Source organism: Scomber japonicus, chromosome 13 (assembly GCF_027409825.1).
Source record: "Scomber japonicus isolate fScoJap1 chromosome 13, fScoJap1.pri, whole genome shotgun sequence".
In the NCBI taxonomy this organism is placed as follows: domain Eukaryota; kingdom Metazoa; phylum Chordata; class Actinopteri; order Scombriformes; family Scombridae; genus Scomber; species Scomber japonicus.
Genome location: NC_070590.1, coordinates 10,307,581 through 10,329,255, shown reverse-complemented (window position 1 = coordinate 10,329,255; position 21,675 = coordinate 10,307,581). Strand labels below are relative to the sequence as shown.

General features: G+C 40.4%; 1 protein-coding gene across 2 annotated transcripts in view; it reads right to left on the bottom strand.

The window, feature by feature from the left end:
* Positions 1-21,675, bottom strand: part of LOC128371915 (rap guanine nucleotide exchange factor 6-like) — a 149,892-nt gene that overhangs the window by 106,894 nt on the left and 21,323 nt on the right. For both annotated transcript variants that reach the window (XM_053332311.1, XM_053332312.1), the window contains exons 2-4: positions 7,566-7,636; positions 6,504-6,560; positions 1,056-1,139 (exon numbers count right to left, since the gene is read on the bottom strand). In XM_053332311.1, coding sequence (XP_053188286.1) covers positions 1,056-1,139; positions 6,504-6,560; positions 7,566-7,636 — 212 coding nt within the window. The remainder of the gene's footprint in view (positions 1-1,055; positions 1,140-6,503; positions 6,561-7,565; positions 7,637-21,675) is intronic.

The window sequence follows — 21,675 nt, the reverse complement described above, 5'->3', positions numbered from 1 at the left end:
AACATGTCATGCTGGTCTTGACCTTTAAGCAGCTGAAACTAAACAATGAAAAAAAAAAGTTTCCTTTTGAGGTAACTGTAAGATGTCTCTGCATTCAAGTCATGTAGTTGCCATTTTTGAATAGATATGGCCTGATATGGTAACTTAATATGAAAACTTGATAAATGCAGAATTTACTGCAGGGCTGCTTTGTTGGGTTGCACTACACTGTATCTTCTGCCATTTAAAATAGTAAACAACCTGTTTGACAACCATGTAAACCTCCCCATATAATTTTAAGCGTGTTTTAATATTTAATCAATGCTAAATCACTTGTTTATTCAGGTCTGAGCCAGTGCTTCCAACAGGAGAAGTAGGCAGTCGAGGCCCAACTGTGTGCTTAAATTAAAATTTCTCTTAAAAAAAAAAAAAAAAAAAAAAAATCATAGCTAACTGGGTCAGTTGAGGTATTGCCTCATTTTGAGTGTAACCTGCCGAGGAGGTGAGACTTCATGTGAAACTACAAATCTGTTCTGTGGAGCTCAACGTGGTACTGTTTCACACAAGTGTGATATACAAGTGTGGGTGTTTTTTGTGTGTGCAGGCCCCATTACCATTCATGTCAGTAAAACCCGCCAGTCTACTTCATACCTTACAGCTCTGTGACACGCCGTCTGCGTTTTCATGTTACAGCTGAACACACACACACACACACACACACACACACACACACACACACACACACACACACACACACACACACACACACACACACACACACACACACACACACACACACACACACACACACACACACACACACACACACACACAGAAACACAGAAACACACAAATACACACTCCATCCGACTAGGTGGTGAGATTTGGTGTCATGTGTAATGTCACACAAACCTCACCTTCTCTCACTGTATATGACACCTCCTTGTCTCAGTGCACCATGACATTGTTCTCTCTTTTTCTGCGTCTGTGTGTGTGTATGTGTGTGTGTGTGTGTGTGTGTGTGTGTGTGTGTGTGTGTGTGTGTGTGTGTGTGTGTGTTGCTGATTGTTACATACCAGCACCTCGCCAGGTACATGTGCTCCTTGACGAAGACTGATCCAGAGAGCAGGATGTACCAACAGGTAGCGATGCTGTCTGGGCTGGAACAAAGAGAAAACACCCTGGTGTGAAACAGTGTGTGAAACAGTCTAACAGTACACACTGTACTCACAATCTAATATGTTGGAAAGTGCAGATGATGTGATGTTTCCATTTTTGTACTTTCATGACATTTTATGAATTAACTTTTCTTCCTTTTGCCTGAATTGTTATATAATTTGCTGGATCTGACTCTCTGGTTACTTTAGGTTATGCAGCTTTTTAAACTCTTCTCTCTAGAAATACGGCAAAAAAAAAAAAAGAATTTTTTCCTATGAGTCATTATGGTCTCAATCACTAAATTCAGACCCCCTTATAATATTTAATCTAATAAAAATCTGTATCCACAGTCCGTATTCCTACCCTTCAGAAACATATGTGCCACGTGGATCTATTGTTGGTATTTTTGAAATAAATGCCAGTCTAGTGACTTCAGTTTACATCCGGATTTTGCAATTTTAAACATTTGTGGCTGAAAATAGAAGCAAGAAGAACAATGCCTTTTGAGGATAAGGATAACCAGGCATCAAATAATGTGTCATGAGTCAGTGGAAGCGGTGAAGGAAATCTATTTACTCAAAGTTCAGTCTACGTTCCTCTCAAAGCTTATGTGGTGCTTTTAGGGGAAAAGTTAAAATTGATTCATTATTAAGATTTCTTTCACCTCCTCTGCTGCAGGCTTATTTCAGGTGTCACCACGGCTACACTTTGATGGTTCTCTGTGTCTGTTATATGTTCTGCTTATGTCTTGCTGAGCTGAAGACAATTTGAAAGCCCAGCTAGACAAAAACTGTCTATTTTACTCTTGTCATCATTGGTATCTGTTCACTTTCGGCTCAACTGGCTAGACAGAACGATTTGATACAAACCAGGATTCTACAGAGACATTTTGAAGGCTTTGATAAATTATGAGTTATGTAAGAAGAACAAGGGTGGGGGGGGGGGTTGGTTAGATGTCTGAAATAAAATGTAAAGTGCACATGCGAGCCGTGGAGTCCCAAGTGTTGCATTTTACATCAGCATAAATGTATTCTTAGGATGTAAAGCACTATAGAAGCATGACATAATGTGCCATCACTGAAAGGTGGAGGGAATCCATTAATGGCAGGCAGTCATGCTAAAAGGAGTGAAATGAACAGTGCTGAAAGAGATACATAATCTGGCCCCGCCATTCACAACAGCTGCAACATGGATTTCTTTCATCTGAAAATAAACAAATGCAAAACATGGTGTATGTGGCTGTTCACGCTGTTTAATGTATACGTTTTATCCATAAAGCCCTCAACACCAGTCCAATTAACTTCATAACAAACCCGGGTGCTGGAGTCAGCAGCGAGCCAAGATGTGATCATGCATAAAGAAGTCAGTCAGTCAGAACATAAAATAAATGATAAAGTGCGCCTTGTGGTTATGAATACAGACACTGGGAATAGAAAAAGAAATGAGGAGTGTTTGAAGAGCGGGAATAAGAGATGCATCATCATAGCGGGAAGAGCAACACATTGGGAAAAGACTAATCTGACCTCTTCTTCTGCTTTCCTGTGTGATGTATGTAAACTAACTATTTCTATGCACATTTAAATACACAAGCACAGTTTATTCAGAAAGAAGAAGAAAAACATTATTTATCAACACAGTGACAGTTTGACAGCAGCTATTTCACTATGTTGATTCAGCATCTGTGGGGTTTAACCCTTGTGTGGTCCTCCCGGGTCAAATAGACCCCATCTCTTTTGACTGTTCCTTCTTCTCTCTTTCTTTGCTCCTTCCTCCTTCCATCCTTGCTTCCTTCCTTCTTTCCTTCCTCCCTCCCTCCTTACTCCTTTCCTTCCTTCTTTCCTTCCTCCCTCCCTCCTTATTCCTTTCCTTCCTTCCTTCTTTCCTTCCTCCCTCCCTCCTTATTCCTTTCCTTCCTTCCTTCCTTCCTTCTTTCCTTCCTCCCTGCCTCCTTACTCATTTCCTTCCTTCCTTCCTTCCTTCATTCCTCCGTTCCTTCCTCCCTCCTTTCCTTCTCTCCTAAATTCCTTACTCGTTTCCTTCCTTCCTTCCTTCTTCAACATTTGCTGTTCGACATAGTCAGAGTTGGGAAAGTCTTTGCAGCCAAACACTATATTATTAACTATAATGATGCATTTTATACTTCTTATTAAGCAGTAACTGATTTCTTCTTTCTCTACATAAAGGAAGTAATAATGGCTGCAGTGGTTTGCGGAATAAAGAAAGAGAGTTATTTGAGAACCAGTATTATAAAAAGGTGAATTTCAGTACAGTATGTGCAGTGCAAAAAAAAAGAAGAGAAACAGTTGCCTTACACTTTAAAATGTACAGCCCCATAAGGAAATACAAAAAAAAAACCCAATAAACTAGCTACACTCTGTCACTCATGGGTCAAGTCAAGTCAATTTTATATGTGTAGCTCAATATCACACATCCCAAATTTGCCTCAGGGGGCTTTAGAGTCAGTACAGCTACACACCATCCTTACACCCTTGATTCAAATAAATAAAAACCTGCTATAAAGCCGTGTGTAGTACCAGCTTATTGATCATTTAATTGACATAAATTCCAAATATTGGCTGGCCAAAACAAGCTATTTAAAGATTACTTGGGTGCAGGAAAATGGGAGTTGGATTTTCCCACTACTTTCAGACATTTCACAGACCCAGGCCCAGACCCAGTTAAATAAATAATCCTTAAACTGCACGATAATGATAATAAACATAACATTTTTTTTTAGCAGACACTTCCATCCAAGGCAATGTACAATAAGTGAATACAAAAAAAATGCAGCTAGACATCATTCAAAACTGGGAGTGAATCCATTTCAAACAAACAAGTAAAAGCTTGTTCAGAAATGTAACTCATGTGCCTAGAGATATTGAAATAAGAGAATAGAATAGAATAATCATTAGTCACATTCGAGGAGTGAAAAAAGCCATTTCTGCCATCTTGTTTGTTGCTTTGTGATCACTGAATGTGTCAAAGAGCCAAAAATATTGATGTTTACCCTCCTGTTGTCCTCGAGTCGAGGAAAGAAGGGAGGAAGAAGGAAGGAAGGAGGGAACGGAGGAAAGAAGGGAAGGAAAGGAGGGAACGGAGAAAAGAAGGGAAGGAAAGGAGGGAACGGCGGAAAGAAGGGAAGGAAAGGAGGGAGGAAGGAAGGTAGGGAGGAAGAAGGAAGGAAGGAGGGAAGGAAGGAAAAGAGGAAAGGATGGAAGGGAGGAAGGAGGGAAGGAGGGAGGAAGGAAGGAAATGAGGGAGGTAGGAAGGGAGGAAAGAAGGGAGGAAGGAAGGGAGGTAGGAAGGAAGGAGGGAAGGAAGGAAAGGAAGGAGGGAAGGGAGGAAAGAAGGGAAGGAAAGGAGGGAGGAAGGAAGGAAGGGAGGAAGAAGGAAGGAAGGATGGAGGGAAGGAAGGAAAGGAGGGAGGGAGGAAGGAAGGAAAGGAGGGAAGGGAGGAAGGAGGGAAGGAAGGAAAAAAGGGAGGAAGGAGGGAAGGAAGGAAAGGAGGAACAGTCAAAACAGACGGGGTCAATTTGACCCAGGAGGACGACAGGAAGGTTAAAAGAATAACAAGAAAACATGAACCTATTACTGTATGTTTGTCTGTAATGTGTGTGTGTGTGTGTGTGTGTGTGTGTGTGTGTGTGTGTGTGTGTGTGTAGCGGCTGACTAACAGGCCATGGCAGGCTCTTTGTATTTAAGACTGGCCCCTGGTGGAGAGCAGGAGATCTTGTGTGTTTATTTGATGGTAAATTAAACCGCTGAGTATCTAATGTGATTCCAGGCCAGCATGATAATACATCAACAGCATGCGGTGCGTCTTCCTCATCCTCTCATCAGTCTGTCCTCCCTCCGACTCTCACACTTCCTCCACATTTCGGGCCGCCCTCATCGCTCATCTACCTTGTTTTAAATTCCTCATTCCTCCCCTCGCTTAATGTTCTCATCTCTCCTCCCTCTTGGCGTTGCTATTCTTTCCTCCTTCTTCCTCCCGTAGTGAATTCGCCTATTGTTTTCTCTCCTCTCTCTTGCTTACATCTCTAATTTGCTGCTACTTCTTCTCCTCTCCTGTCATCATGTGTCTTTTCAATTCATAAATCTACTCTCCTCTTTTCAACACCCTCCATTACCCCTCTCTCTTTCCTTCGCCAGCCTCTCATTCCTCTTCTCTCTCTCTCTCTCTCCTTCTGCTCCACCTTCCTCTTGACTCCACACTGTGCATGATGCTGAAATGAATTTTTTCTTACAGTCAGCCTCATCCATCTCAGCGTCCATTTATTCACACGCCCTGACAGACTGGCAGAGAGGAAGGCAGCCACGCTATCATCGCTTCTGTCAACATTACTGTTGGCTGGAGATCAGCGTTCTCATCCTGTCCGTGGTACTGTATCTTAGACACCTTCAGCAAATGATGTGAGGCTTTACCAGGTAGCTATGAAGTTTATTTAAACAACCACCGTAAGCCACATTTACAACATAATACTGCCTCAGATGCTAATTTGTAGAAATGTATATATAAAAAGCAAGGTGTTGTTGTATTTTTTTGAGCCATTTTAAAGAGAAAATCTGGTTCTATACACACATCAGTGAGTCTCATGGTTACACTAGTTGACATGTTCCTTCATCACCATGAACACGGATACAAATAAACTGTTTTGTTCCTGTTTTACTTCCTAGATGTTTTCGGAAAAATAGAAGAATAAACTGTATAACTGTGACCTGTTTTTAAAGCTTTACATCTTCAGTACCAACAAATAGGATTTGAGCTGTGAGACATGCTGGGGAAGTCAGTATTGGCAGGCAGGTTTTGGGCAGGTATTGGTTTTGGATTTGTTGAAAATAATTCAAATATATAATATCACCAATAGCTTTCAGAGTTTGAAACAGTTTGAGAAGTAAATAAATACACAAGATATTAAACAGGGAAAATCTGAGTTTTAAGAGTATAAATGGGAATTATACAATGAAGAAAGTCACACAATTAAAACCAAAAACCTGGGTCACTGAAAATCCAACTACGCTTGAATGTATCTACTGTGAATGGCTTCAGAAAATCATCTACCAAACAAATGTGATGTAATGAAATACATTGATCTGTTTATTTTTTTGTGCCACTCCCTCAGCAGCTATGCTTGTGTGTCCCTCTACTGTAGTTGCTTGATGGCCAAAAAAAAGACTACTGTTGTTTTAAGGAAGTGTCAATGTTAAGGATTCAGTGACTAAGAAGCAGGACACTCCTAAACATCTTCTATTTGTATAAAACTAACTTTTCTCAGCAGAAATTTGAATAAAACTCAAAAGAGAACGAGCAAGTGCAGCAGAACAGAGCAAAAGACTTTTCGCTGAGATTGCGAGCTTGTACTTACTAGAACACGATGTGGTTAGCTTCATGTCTCTCATACCTGACCGAGGTACACATCGATCTGAGAAACAAAGACAATGATGTTAAACAATAGACTTTATCTCTCCAAAAATATCCCAGTACATTTTCTACCTCTCACAATCTACCACATATCCATCCAACACTTTTTTTTTCAGAAGGCACTTGGGACACTATCATTACTGTCTGCCAGCTCAGAGTGTTATGGTGACCCGCTGCTCCATTTCTGGCTGCAGCCCAACCTGCATCTCATTTTCCTTGGTCTGAGCAGCAACAGCAGAATTTCACTCCTTTTTTTTTTTTTTGCATTTGGCTGATTGAATCCAATTACAGGAGAACCAGGCTTTGTAAACACGAGTCAAATGGATTTACAAGTACTGTATGTTGATAATTGTGCAGACGTTTGGTAGCCTCCTATCATCCTGTAAGCTTTGAGATTTTTGGAATTTGATTTGTAGCTTGTTTTATTCTTCATTCAGTTCATTCAGTTCATTCAATCAGAAAGAGAAACTGCTCTCTATCAGATATCTACCTTTATCTGTTCGTCTACAAGCCTTCAATTGTGCAATTATTTCTTATAAAATGGTTCAGATTGTCATGTGACACCTGTGTTTGTTTGGAAGAAGGGTTGACACTTTAATTAGAACATTCCTGTTGAAATGTCATTGTTCTCACGTCGTCGACTGAATAAAACCAGCAGAGACAACAATCCAGACTCTAAGTATTTCAAACATGCCTGGTATGAACGTGTCAATGTTTAAAAAGGCACCTCAGCCTGAATGTCCTGTGAATGATACAGACAGGCCGGAAAAACAAACCTTTCACATTCACAAAATAATTCAGCCCTCTTAAACCTGTTTGGGGAGGGTAGGGTGTGTCACATACTGTATAACAATTCACATAAAAAGAAGGCCTATAGGCTACACTGACGATACTATGATTGATGCGTCATTCAGTACCAGCAATTCACACTCAGAGTCAGAGAAGCACTAAAGTTTGATTTTAGACTGTAGACTGTTTAGACTGAGGTGACACGACAATGACAAACCTTAACTGATGTTCCCTGAGGTGAGAGAGGACGTCCATGTGATAGAGGTGGCAGTAGATGGTGTGTAGGTCCTACAGGACAGAAAAATACAATGAAATCAATATCAGTGCACATGTCAACACCCAACCAAGATGATATTATATAAGACTAAGTATTAAATGATCTCACATTAACACACACACACACACGGGAAAAAATGCTCACACCTCAATACCAAGCATTACTGCTGTAGGGCTGAAACTAATAATTATTTCCTGACTATTTCATAATCAATTATTAATTTAAGTCGTTTTTAAAAAGGAAAATGTGCCAAACAGGAGCTGAAACCAACGGATGTTTGGCATTTTTCCTTTAAAAACGACTTAAATGAATAATTGATTATTAAATAGTTGCAGATTATTTTTCCATCAATTGACGAAACAATCCGAACCTAATGGCGTGGAACTTCCTAGAATCATTTTATAAACTGCTGTGGCACTGGCAATAGTCCACCATAACTGTATAACTAAGTCTGATAGTGGAAACAGTACATTTTAAAGCAACACTGATGAAGAATCTGTAAAGTGAATTGTCACATCTGGCTGATACTAACTAACACACAAGTTCTCACATATACAAAAACCTGTAATCTGCTCAGAGTGTGGTTCAGCATTTTTAAAAAGTGAAAGCTTTTAAAAGATTAGCTCATTGTTTAGAGTGTGTGGAACGTCTGGGCGCCATGTAAATCACACGGAGTGCCGTACTTCCACAGAAGCCGCTCTGGACTAAACAAAAATCTGCTTATCAAATTGACACCTTCAAACCAGGCAGGCAGGCAAAGCACTTATGTACACACACACACACATGACAGCAATGAGACACACAGATATATCTACCCACGACCTTAAAATAGTACTCTATCAAGGCCAGCTGTCAAAACATTAAGAGGCTGGCGGAGTGTGTGTGTGTGTGTGTGTGTGTGTGTGTGTGAAAGAAACAGCTACATATAAGCATCTGTTAGTATGAAACAAACAGATCAGCTATTGAGGCCAACTACTTTCTAACAGGTGGACTGCATGCTTGACTGCTTATACACACACAGACACACACATGCTCTCTGTCACACACACACACACACACACACACACACAGATAGACAACAGGCCAATTCATTACAGAGATATTTCCTGTATGATTACTGTATAATATATCATGAGAAATGGTCAGTTGAGCCTAATAAGCACATTTAAAACAAAATAAAAAATCTAAATGTTCACCATCCTTTAAAACTTCTGACAGCTGAAATAAGGAAAGCATTTCCCTAACAATCATCCCCTCTTTAGGATAAAGCCAGAGCACAGCTGCAGTTTAGCAAGAACACACACACACACACACACACACACACACATACACACACACACACACAAAATGGGGCAGCTACAATGGCTTAATCTGAAACTAATACATCAGAAAATCTCAAGAGGACAAATTCATATTTGCAGTGTGTTGCCTTTGTTGGAACACTTTGTTTCTTCACTGCTGCTTTTGTTTACATGTTGCTTAAGCAGATTGAGGATTTGTTTTCCTGACAGAAATGCACGGGTGTCATTTCTATGCAAATACTGACAGCCAGACGAAACAACTGTATATTTTAAGCGATCTTGAAAGCGTACTATGCCCCTCTGAGTCAATTTTACTGAAGTAGTAAGTGATGGATTGTGTGTTTAAACAGGCAACAGCAGACGTGTTTTAGTGCCATGCTGACAAGATTTCGATAAACAGTGGCAAGATGAAAATGTTCCCCCCCAGACTCAGAAGGAAAAGTATGGTAGCAATGCGGAAAGGTATGTAGCAATCTAGAAGTCAAATCAATAGAGCAGAGGGAGAGAGAGAGAGAGAGAGAGAGAGAGAGAGAGAGAGAGAGAGAGAGAGAGAGAGAGAGAGAGAGAGAGAGAGAGAGAGAGAGAGAGAGAGAGAGAGAGAGAGAGAGAGAGAGAGAGGTAGAGAGAGGTAGAGAGAGAGGTAGAGAGAGAGGTAGAGAGAGGTAGAGAGAGAGGTAGAGAGAGAGGTAGAGAGATAGGTAGAGAGATAGAGGAAGGTAGGTAGGTAGGTAGAGGTAGAGAGAGGTAGAGAGAGGTACAGAGAGATAGATAGATAGATTTTTCGTGGAAGCTGTGTGTGTGTGTGTGTGTGTGTATGTGTGTGTGTGTGTGTGTGTGTGTGTGTATGTGTGTGTGTGTGTGTGTGTGTGTGTGTGTGTGTGTGTGTGTGTGCATGCGCGTGTGTGTTATGGTAAACTGAGTCAAGCTGGAGGAGCCAGCGGAAGCAGGGTTGAACACTGGGGACTGGGGAGCCTTTAATGCAATGGACCAACACACCCCCGATGTGTTGTTGGTTCTGTCTGTCTGATACAGGAAGAAAGGGGGTTTTAGAGGAAAGAGAGGAGAGGAAAGAGTAAGTGATGAAGAAGGAAGAGAGTGAACAGCAGATAAAAGAAAAAAAAACTTAAGGCGAAAGGGAGAAGAGAGAGAGAGCGAGCGAGAGGTGCTAAAATATTATAACGCTGTACCATCTTGTCACCAGTAATGACAGAGAGAAAATGAATGGGCTTATTTATAGTGTCTGGTTCCTCTTCTGTTGCTATGTGAACGTGCAGGTGACTGACAGGGTGGAAATTTCACAAGTTTGGGGAAATCCCTGGATGAAACTCCCTGGATGAAACTCCCTGGATCAAACTGTGATATAATTGTTTCATTCACGATTTGGGACTCCTTTAGAGAAAAAGACTAATTAAAACAGGTCAACCGTCTGTCTCACCATGATAATGAATAATGAACAGCGCCTAAACACTCTCTCTGGTATGTCATGCTTTCATGCAATGTCATGCTTTTGAGGAGCGATATTTTATAACTGATTTCCCCATGTGTCTACTGCTTAATGCCCTGTAAGAGGAAAAGCACAGCAAACCCTTTAAGATGATGCACACTCAGTCTCAGTCTGCTATTTAAATGGTGAAGGACAGAGAGCTTGACCCGGCCAACTGCTTTACAAGGAGAGTTGTAACCTCCATTACTGATCCCGAGGCGGAGAGAAAGTGAGCGGCGGGGCGGGCATGGAAAAGCCTGGTCCACCGTGGTGAGGGAGTGGATCTGTATTGACTTCAAATCACAGTTAACTGGGTTAGTGAGCGCAACAAACTGCTGCAGTAAGCACCCCTGTCATGTTGCTGAGAGAGCATGTGTGTGTGTGCATGTGTATGTACAGTAAGTGTGTATGTGTGTGTGTCAGAACATGCAAGCCTGAGGCGACCAGCTTAGCATGGGGGCTCAGATTTGGCGCGACAGCCCTGATAGCCAGATCACCCCCTGCTTGTTGTTGTGTTCCTGCCGGGTTACATTAAACACTCTGCCTAATTCAAAAAGACAAAAGATGCTGGTAGAGCATTAAAAAAAAATACTACTAACAACATTATTTAACCAGTCACCCAGATACATTAACCTCCAACATGGTGAAATGCCCCACATCTGCCTTCAATGCAAGATAAGAAACCAGGCCTCAATGCTGATCTTGACCATGGTCATCTTTTTAAGTCATGTGACATGTCAGGTGAATCAAATTGAACAAGAAAAGACACATTTACTGTTACTCCATCCATCCATCTATCCATCTATCCATCTATCCATCATCTATATAAACAACAATGGCACCCATATATAACCATATATATATACTGAGATAACCCATACATAGTTCAACTTGCAGTGACACCTCATATAGTGAATTTACAAATGAACCACTTCACTGATGATGCCACTACTACTATTACTACTACTACTACTATTACTACTACTACTACTACTACTACTACTACTACTACTGGAGCCATGAAACCAATTGCCCCCATTCCACGTATTGATCAGTGCAAAGCAGGTCATCAATAGGACCAGACGGACAGACAGCAGGATGTCCGCTCTGTGGTTTCAATCAGTGGTCTCCCAGAGAGAGGATGGTAACGTGATCACTTCACCGACCATGCCAATCTCTCTTTGTCTTTATGCTCTCAAATACATTTATAAGCTATTTGGACTCCAACCGAGGGTGTGGTCGCTCTGGTTTTATGTTTGGCCTACACTTGGGAGGCAATCCCTGTATTTTGAGTGTAGTCATGTCAATCCACATATCCATTCAGCAGTGATGTCTCCACTCCCCCCGCCCCCCCAACCCACATGGAAAACCTGACCTCAGTGTAATAAAATTGGACCACAACACATCTTTTGTTTGGGTTGTTAAATATGCATGGGATTTATGTTTGGAAGCTCTATGTCACAACCTTTTTTTTTTTTTTCTTGTGCTGTATAAGTCAAGATTCACCCAAGACGTTGAAATTCACTCCCACAACACTGTTTCTAACAAAGTGGATTCATTTAATATCTGAACACATTATCTAGACACTACTAGAAACACTATTAGCTAAATCTAAACAGCTTCTGATAACTACTCATAAAAAAAATAAAACAATATTTAGTCCAGTGTGATGTAGATGTACATGTACAACTATCAAAGCTATGCCCTTCATATCATTGGCCTCTCTCTAGCCCACGTGACCCCCATTGTCGTCTCATTGTCCCGTCCTCCCCCAGGACAGCACGGGGCAGCGGAGCAGCCCTCCTTAGTGACATTTGACCTTTAGGCAGACCTCCCTGGAGGCTCATGTGTTGCCCTGATGACCACATATGCGATTAGGACGTCTCGACCTCAGGAGAGACATCCATTAAGTCATCACCAGCTGAGGCCGTCGCATTTCATTTAAACTTGTCTGATATTATTATTCTGTACTCTAACATCACATCTGTTTGGTAAAGGAATCCATCCCGGTTGTAATTGTAGATTAATAGTTGACTGCTTACCAGGATCAGGCTCAAATCACTTCATATGTTAAAGTAGTATACTGATGTCATAGCGTATAATGTATTTTAAAGTGACAGTTAAGTTACTTTTCTTGCCGGCGTTGCCAGATTTCCAATTTTCAACTTTCAATTTCAAGTTGTTCACTCAGCACGAGGCTTCACAACTGCATGGAGAGTAAAAAAAAAAAAAGGCTGTTCTCCATGTTAATAAAAAGTCGACTCTTTCAAGATGCAACCTGAAAACATAGTCCAGTCTGAGCCTCAGAAGTGTGGCTGTCAAACTGCAAGTGAGACAAATGCAGCTGATCCATGGAGCCAATCAGTGATGTTCTAACCTGGCTGTGTTTGTTCTGGTGTGTGTGCTGCCCCGAAGGTGTGTGTGTGTGTGTGTGACTGATGTGTGTAGCTACAGTGCTGCTGCCACCTCCTGGCAGAAACATACAGAAACATGCTCTGCATGCATTTAACTAATATAAGGATAAGTTCCATTTGCCATTATGTGCCCACACAGAGGCAATACATTACAGAAAAAAAAATTTAAATAATTTAATTCTGCATGTCTATTTTGGATTCTATAAATGTTTCTACTTATAGCATTTACTGTAACTGTACTTCACTGTACAATAAAGCTGATGTGAAACCAGTCTGAAGTCAGTGTCAGTACCAACCACAGACTTCCTAGCACCTTTATTTAGAGAAGTTATTTTATCCACATTTTACAGTGATGTGTGTGTGTGTGTGTGTGTGTGTGTGTGTCTGTGTCTGTGTCTGTGTTTGTGCCTACCCCCTCTAACCTTGACAGGATACTGACACTCTGACATGTGGCCTGCTAAAGTATGTCTGTTACTCACGCATCAACAAGCTGCAGCAGCACTGAACTGGAGCCAGTCATACAACAGCAAGTTGTTGCAGTACAGAGGTTGTAGTCTCACCCACCACATTTCTCCGTTTCCCATCAAGAGATGGCCTATTGACACCGAATTCATGAGATGTTGCGGCACTCCTACATGAGTAAGAAAAAAACACAGTGTACTGTTGTGTGAAGACTTTGCTATTCCTACAACTAAACTGTTTCTAATTGGAGCTGTACGTAATGTATCAGGAAAGTCTGACATCCCTGAGGTCATTAAAATCAAATCAAAACACTGGAAATCAAAAATGCGTCCTATATAGTTTTTTTTAACTCCTCTGTTGTGGAAAAAAAAGTTTCACAGTTCAAAAACATTGTCCGATTCTTTGTGAACAATTGACTTTTTTGGGAGGAGGCAGATCTGCTTCCAGCTGATCCTGCCTCTGTACAGACCTCATTCACCCATCAGCCCACACCCCCCGCCTCCACCAGAATGTCCAGTATGCCAACGGAGCCTACCACTGAGACACAGAGAGGATATTGTGGACAGACGATCACAACACGTCCATTCAAGTCGGCAGAACAAACAGCTTGGCTAACATCCTGTCTGTCTTTAACATTTACATTACATAGACTACTAACTCCCCGAGCCTCTGTGTCAACACTGTACTGAGCTATAGGAAAACAAAGCTAAAAGCCTTGTTGATTGTATATTCAGAATGCGCAGGTCAAATAAGGCAGCTTATTAGAATGAGGAATTACAAGGTACAACACAGCCGGATGAGCAGTTTGGCTCATGGAGTAGATATTTGTGAGGGAATAATTGGAAAGAGATGTGGGTTAGATATTTTAAACACAGAGAAATGCTGATAGATTCCTGTATAACAATATGTCCCTTGTACATAGGCTACATGCTAGTACATGTTTAAATACAGTATTTTGAAGGGTTAGTACAGAACAACCATGCAGTCCTGTAAAAAGATAATATTACGTCATATGCCTCTGTGAAGTTTCAGCATCCATCAAACCAACCAGATAATTCAACAATCTACAGTATGGGCTGCAACTCATTTGGTTGTTGATTAATCTGCTGATTATTGGGGCATATAAACAATTAATCGTTTATTCTGTAAAAGGTTAGAAAACACAAAAGGCAGAGAAAAGAAAAAAAAAATCTCCACAACAGAGAAGGTGGAAGAGAATTTGGTCATTTTAGTTTGAAATATGACTTAAATTATGAATCAATTATCAAAATAGTTGATTATTTTTGTGTTGACCATTCTACAACAATCACACCCACACAGTAAATGGTCAGGTGTGCGAAAGTGTGAAATGAAGGGTTTAAACTTCTTTCTAGACTATAATTCTGCAATCTCATCACCATTTGTGCAATTCATCTTAAATACGAAGACGTGCAAAGCTTACAGTCTACGGTGCAAAGACACAAATTCTTGAAGAGACATCAGAAAGGAAGTGTGACGTAGCCAGGCGATGATGTCATACTCCTTTTTAGACACGGTCAAACAACATGTCATTCAACCCACTTTATTCCAAGCTTCCTGTCCTCTTAATCCTGCACCTTAGCCCCTATACCCGAGTGGTTTTAAAACAGACTACCAGAACGGAGGCGGTCCATTTCAGTTTGAAAGATACTGCAACTAGGCCTCAAGAAAAATGTCAAATTGTCACAGGTTGAGAGGACGATTCAGTACAAGTGCTCTCTGCTGCACCATAAACCTAAGTGAGCTGAGGGGAAAGAGGGAATTAGTGGAGAGTGAACTGAAGTATATGAATACTTGCCATTTAAAGAAAAGTCAAGCATCAGTGATTAGAGGGAGCAAAATATGTCTTCTTTATAAAACATCAGGTTGAATTCAAAATATACTCCTACTCAATGCTCAATGTGTACATAACTGCACAATCTCCTTACTGGACATTTAAAGGCTCAAGTAAAAGCTTAACATCAAGCACGATTTAATGCTCATATTCCTAAAGCTTTAATGGTTTAAAAGATGGAGGTCCTACTGGGTCAGCTATGATCCCGTGGTATCATAACTCCGGGAGGGCTTATATCCATACAACACAGAAGCTCACTGACAATCCCATGCTCCGCTGTGCAGTGAGGCCTTATCGCTGTCAGCATCAGTGTGAGGTTTCAAGTACACTTGCAGCACTTAGTCGAAAATCCCCCTCTCTGCTCACAGCTCAGCCTCTTTTCTACTCCACAAAGAAACCATTTTTTTTATTTTCAGAAACAAACCCAGGTTGGAGACATGGGGGGGGGGGGGGCTTGAGATTGCTCGCACACAAAAGCTTCAAAAGACCTTTTTAAAGGTTTCACCATAATGTGATCGTGCAGAATTAAAACACAGATGAATCTAATCATCCGGCAAATGCTTCTTGTGTACGATGATGTCTGTTGAGCGAAAAACACTGAAGACAAATCCAGTGCACAGTTCTGGATCCTGAGAGTTTCCGCGCTTGTGAAGGCTGAGGAGTCCGGGTTCATAAAAAGCACAGTGACGACAGTCGTGGTGCTGGTGGTGGAGAGAGTTATGGAAAAAGTGGGAAAGAGGAGGGAGAGAAAGGGGGAGGCGTCAGTCGTGACAAGAAAAGAGAAACTTGTACTCGACTCAAGACTTACATATGAATGGGAGAACTACGGTAAATACAAAAATATATAAGAACCCAAAAAAATGCAGCTTAACACAAGATGAAGAACCCAAAATAGATGCTAATAGATGTGAACACTTCCTCTTTAGAAGATGGTTAGTCAGAAAATAAATTAGAAAGAAGGATTTCTAATGAATCACAACTTCCATCCTGAAAGGGTTAACCAAGAAAAAAAAAAAAAGTTAAGGTTCATCACTTTTTCTATTGCTGTACCATTATTTCTGGCCTTGTATTGGGAAGGGCTGCTCCTTAAGAGTAGAAAAGAGGGTGAAGATCAAGTCTGGCCCAGAAAGCACCACACCAGCTGCCACCTCTGCACCAGCCAAACCAAACAGCCACACACATACGCACAAAAACTGGAAAATCTGACCCTTTATGTAATCTTAGCTGCACTTTTCTTTTTTGCCGAAATGAATGAAGAAGGTTTGTGGTATTTCTTTTTTGTCTGCAATGAATTATCGGTGACAGTGGGAAAAGGGGCATCATAGAGAGTTACGCGCTCACGTATATTTCACATGTGGCTCGGTTGTCTCGAGTACAGCATTTATATCTAAACGTATGAAATGGTTAAAGCCATGAAGCAGGGATAAGTCATTGTTTCCTCAGCATCACAGTGATGTAGCGTCTAATAAATATCAGTCTCACAATTGGCCTTAGCAACACAGAGAAATTATAATTTTCTTGTTTCTATGACTGTTGAAGTTGAGGTCATTTGACTGTTTGATGTATACTAATTATAATGTACTTCACGCCCAAACTAGCTATTTTAAAAAGACATCTACACCCCTAAAAATAATTTAATAAGTGTTTCCCACTCCCTCCTCCTGCTCTCTCTCATTACCAACTCATTATGCACTCATCTGACATTTCTCATACCTGACAAGACGACTCTTGCTCTGATTTACTCAGCTGATAACATTATTCTCTAATGTATCCTAATTGTTCCAACTATATGTTCTGGGAGTTCAACATTTACATTTTTCAACCTTTTCATCACCTACAGTTATAAATGTTTTTGTCTTTGATGTTTCTGATGTAATTTCTCCCCCATTATCCCTCACCAACTCTGCTGGCCTCGGTGGCGGACGTCACGGCAACCGGAGGGCTCAACGTCTTGTTCAGAGCAGATGTTAGAAAGTGAACACAGAGAACTGAGATGAACTTAGTTTTTTGAAGGTTCCTTCCATACAGAGCTCAGCTGACAAACAAAGTTTAAGGCTGGGCTGCTAATTTTAGGTGTGCACATAAGCAGAAGTGTGCAAACACAAACAAGAAGCACATAAATAAATAAATAAATAGTGCAGCTCTAGTTCTCCACAGCAGTCAGATTAAAGTAACTGGTGCACGTACCCAGTAGGCCTACGCATAGCTGTCGTCTACATGGCCTCACAGCCACAGGCGGGCTGTCAGATAGCCAAGATATGGAACAGATAGTTGATCTCTTTCACCAATCTGTTGAGACAGGCAGCTCTGCTTCTCACACTGCAGCGCCATAAATCAAAAACAGAACGGAGCAGCATAGTTCTTTACTTCTTAAACTACTTTGGAGTTTGCATAGGAAACGGTATCTGCAAAACAGACAAAAAAAAGCACCACGTGTCTAACAGCTGGGCTCACTAGCTTTAGCTAGCCTGTGGGACTAGAAGAAATAATTCATTTTGTTTGGTTTGGTTTCATGCAAGCCTCAGATGTTTCTTCAGCCCCCGGAGTCATGTACAAACCAGGTGAACCTGGAATGCATGGTCTCTCTGGTAAGAGCAGGACAAACATCAGCGAAATTTAACCACTGCTAAAACTAAAGAAATGGGACTCTTATGCATGTTTCATTATGCTTGGTAAGATGAAAAAACAGCAATCATCTTTTTAAGGTTTCCTATAAATGTAGAGTTAGTTCTAAAAGCAACCATTTATGTTAGAGGTGGGAGGCATGAGGGCTGACGAGGGATTTAGTGCAGATTGTTAGAAACTAAGCCATAGACTCTAAACTGTACACTCAGTACTGATGTAAATTAAATGCATAATGTTCATAGATGCAGGAAAAAAAATTATAAAACAAATAATCTCCTCCTGATAATAACCCTTTGCATGAACATGTGGGCATGTTGTAACATTCTTAAACACTTTGAGTACGCTTGCATGGAAAATAACACGGTGTGTCATGTTGAATCATGACATTGGAAGCCAACGTGTTATCACCTACAGCCAAGCCTCTACCTACCTCTGACACACACACACACACACACACACACACACACACACACACACACAAATACACACACCAGGTTCACACAAATCCCTGCTAGGGAATGGCTTCTTATCTGTGTAGAAATAACCCAATGTAATTTTCAGTTAGCAGTGAACTGACTTGAAGAGAGACCATCTGACTGAGCTCACCAACGGCAGATTAGACCACATAAACTGGCTTAAAAAAAAAAACCTTCTCTCACTTACTCAACTCTTGCTACTTCAAACTTTCTCAGCCTGTGGACAGATATAGTTTTCTGCCTTGAAAACCAGGCAAATGAAAAAAAGGGGAATGCAGTCCAGAGCAACACAGTCAAATATCTAACCATGACTGGGCCTCAATGCAACAAACATCAAGACAATAAACACATAAGAAGAGCTAAAGCAAGCTGCATATAAAAAATATCCAAAGTTTACACCAGATTTCTGAGGCCTTTTTTTATTTTCTTGCCCACTAAACACTACATTTAAAAGCATGCGTACATATCAAATCACACTAGAATGACTGTGTGAATGTGTCATTAAAAGATTACAATAGAGAGCACAGTGTGAGTATTATATGAGAATATTTCAAGGCAATTTAAAAGGGGCGAGTTCATCAAAGTCACTGACGTAAACTAAACCGCTAAAGCACAAAAGCACATTACAGTGTATTGGATGCTGCCACTGACTGTCAACTCATCACATTTGTTTTGTTAATGGCAGATACTGTAAGTCACAACTGACATCAATAAAGCCCAGGCTTACTTGAACCGTCTAAAAAGGATGTGTGTGAAAGTTGTTTCCATATGGAGAGATCAATCTGTCTCCATCTGTTCCTGAGACATGCCTACTTTAGCACTCTGTCTGCTTCATAGTTGCTGAGTCAATGGACCTTCTCTCACGAAGCAGCAGCTCCCCTCATCTTTCTCCTTAACATGCTGTGAATCAGACCATTGAGCCTGTTCCTGAATGTTATCAATAAATAGGACTGGGGTGGGCACCTGGACCTCATTTGGAGGCAGACACAGTCACTTCCCCAGGTCACGGCCTCTGTTCCGGTTGTCATGGCATCAGGGGAAATTAATAGGTTACAAATGACAGGAAAAAGGGGTGTTTGGCAATCTGATTGTATTCTGTCATAATTTAGATGTTTTTAGTCTTGACAGATAATCAATTTTACTTTGGGTCCTTATGGATGGAGGCCACCTGTTGTACCCCCACTCTTTTGTAGCTACAGTTCCCAAATATTCAACTATCTTTTAGGATCTTTTTTGCTGGCTAGTGTAGCTGAAAAATCAAGTTGTCTGATTTCATTATAAAAAGTAAGTTATCATCTTTGTTAGTTGGTTGAATCAATGTTAAACAATAGTTGTATGCTATATAAAGCACATTGTAAAAGCATGTATCTAATGTTAGGACAGTCTAATAGTAACAAATGAAAGCTGTGTCACATCATTTGCAGACTAAATCCCTTCAAAAAAAGTTACTGAACTCATTTATCTGCACTTTCTTTCTCACAACCTTCCTAGAAGTAAAATGAAGATGAAATAAAAATGAAATCAGAGCAGGGTACTTTTAATGCAATTCTTTGACAATCATGTAAAACCCAAGAAAACCAATTAAAATGAGACGTTTGCATAGTTTTCAAATTTGCATATGAATTAGACATTGCTTGATTAAATAAATGAATACAAGGACTGTGAATACTGATTAAACCTGAATGTTGTAGGAAAGTGACGTGGCTCAGTCTTTGTTTCAGTACCCTGTAGACACACGCTGGTCTTACATAAATGTGTGAGTTATAGTTCAACTGTGTGATAAGAATGGAATGAGGCTGTGAATTGATCTGATAGAAGTGTGTGATAAACCCTGACTTGTGTCAAAGGGTGAGGTAACACTGTGCAGATAGCAGCAGCAGCAGCAGCAGCCTGTAGTACAACCTGAAGCAGAATACTTGTGGGATTTTTTTTTTTTTTTTTTTTTTTTTTTTTTTTTAACATAGAAATGATCTTTCAGAGTTCATCCAGATGTTTTACTCACAGATGAAAATGTATATATTCTGTGAAACAACCGGCAGCTGGTTTCAACATTCCCCATGAGAACCGGTTTCTTAGCAGCTGCTGCTTAACTTACATTGTTAAATCCGACCATTGTCATGTCTTTGAACAAGTGAATACGTAAGCAGATCTACTCCCTGAATGTCATTGTTGGATCATTATCTGCAGGTACTCTTTTACTATACATGTTTTCTGTGATTTGTTCATTTAGTTTTTCTGCAATCAGTTTACTACCAATGAAACAGGTCTTTATACTATCATCTCTGACCAAAAATCACTCCCTATGTACTATATTATAAACTATATTTACCCTCTGCAGTTTTATTTGAGTGTCTGAACACTGACGGGTGAATTCACAGAAGGATTGTGCAGCTTTTGCAGCCGTTAAACCTGCACAAACGAGACAAAAAGAAACCCTAATTCACAAAGCACCCACAATGGATTTCGGACTTTCAGCTACTTAAAAATAAAAAAGTTCTGACGGCACTGTTGGACCTTAGGATTCATCCATTAGGGCTGCTTTATTAAACACTATTCCACCATATAAACCTTGAATGGGTGTGGAACAGCTGACCTGTAGATGTGTAGCAGAACACTAATTACTATCAGATAATGACCCATCTGATAGTAATGTTATGTAATGTTATTGCTTTACAACAGCTTTAATGAGAGAGTGATTTCCAACACAGTGTATCTGTCCCATGTTGCCCTGACTGTTCACTTAGTGTTGATCAACCTGTACTTTTTTTTTTTTACATTTACTTAATTGAGGACTCCATATGTATGTTTACAGGGTTAATATATGTAAGTAAGTAATAAGTCCTATGGGGGGGGGGGTTAGGGTTAGGGTTAGGGCTTGATATTTCACTGACTGATAATATTATTTTACTGTATTGCGATGTTATTATTTTATTCCTTTGTTGTTTTTTCTTGTTTGCTCAGGTCTCAGGTCTCAGGTCTCAGGTCTCACCTGCACAGGAAACCTCGATCCCAATGTGACTTCCTGCTTATATAAAGTATTCCTGGCATGTTGAACAATGGTGGACTAATTTAAGAGCTAATCTATACTTTTGGGAATCCACTTTCCTTGTTGCTCTGCTAATTGACTTACAATACTTTGGTCAGGCTCTTATTTCTGGGATGTCATCGGATTTGTAATCGCTATCATTGAATTTGTTGTCCAATACACTTTCACACTGTTGCCTCCAGTGAAAAACCTCAAGGCCAACTTCTGCCTTCAAACTTTATTTATAGTGTGTTTACCTTGCTGCAAAAGTATATATATTGAAGACATGGGAAATATATTCCCATAAATAATATCATTTTAGTGAATACATTTATGTGCCTGCAATGCACCAGTCCCAAAATGAGATAAGCAGTTGGGTTTGTTTTTTGTTTTTTTTTGCTTTTTAGACCAT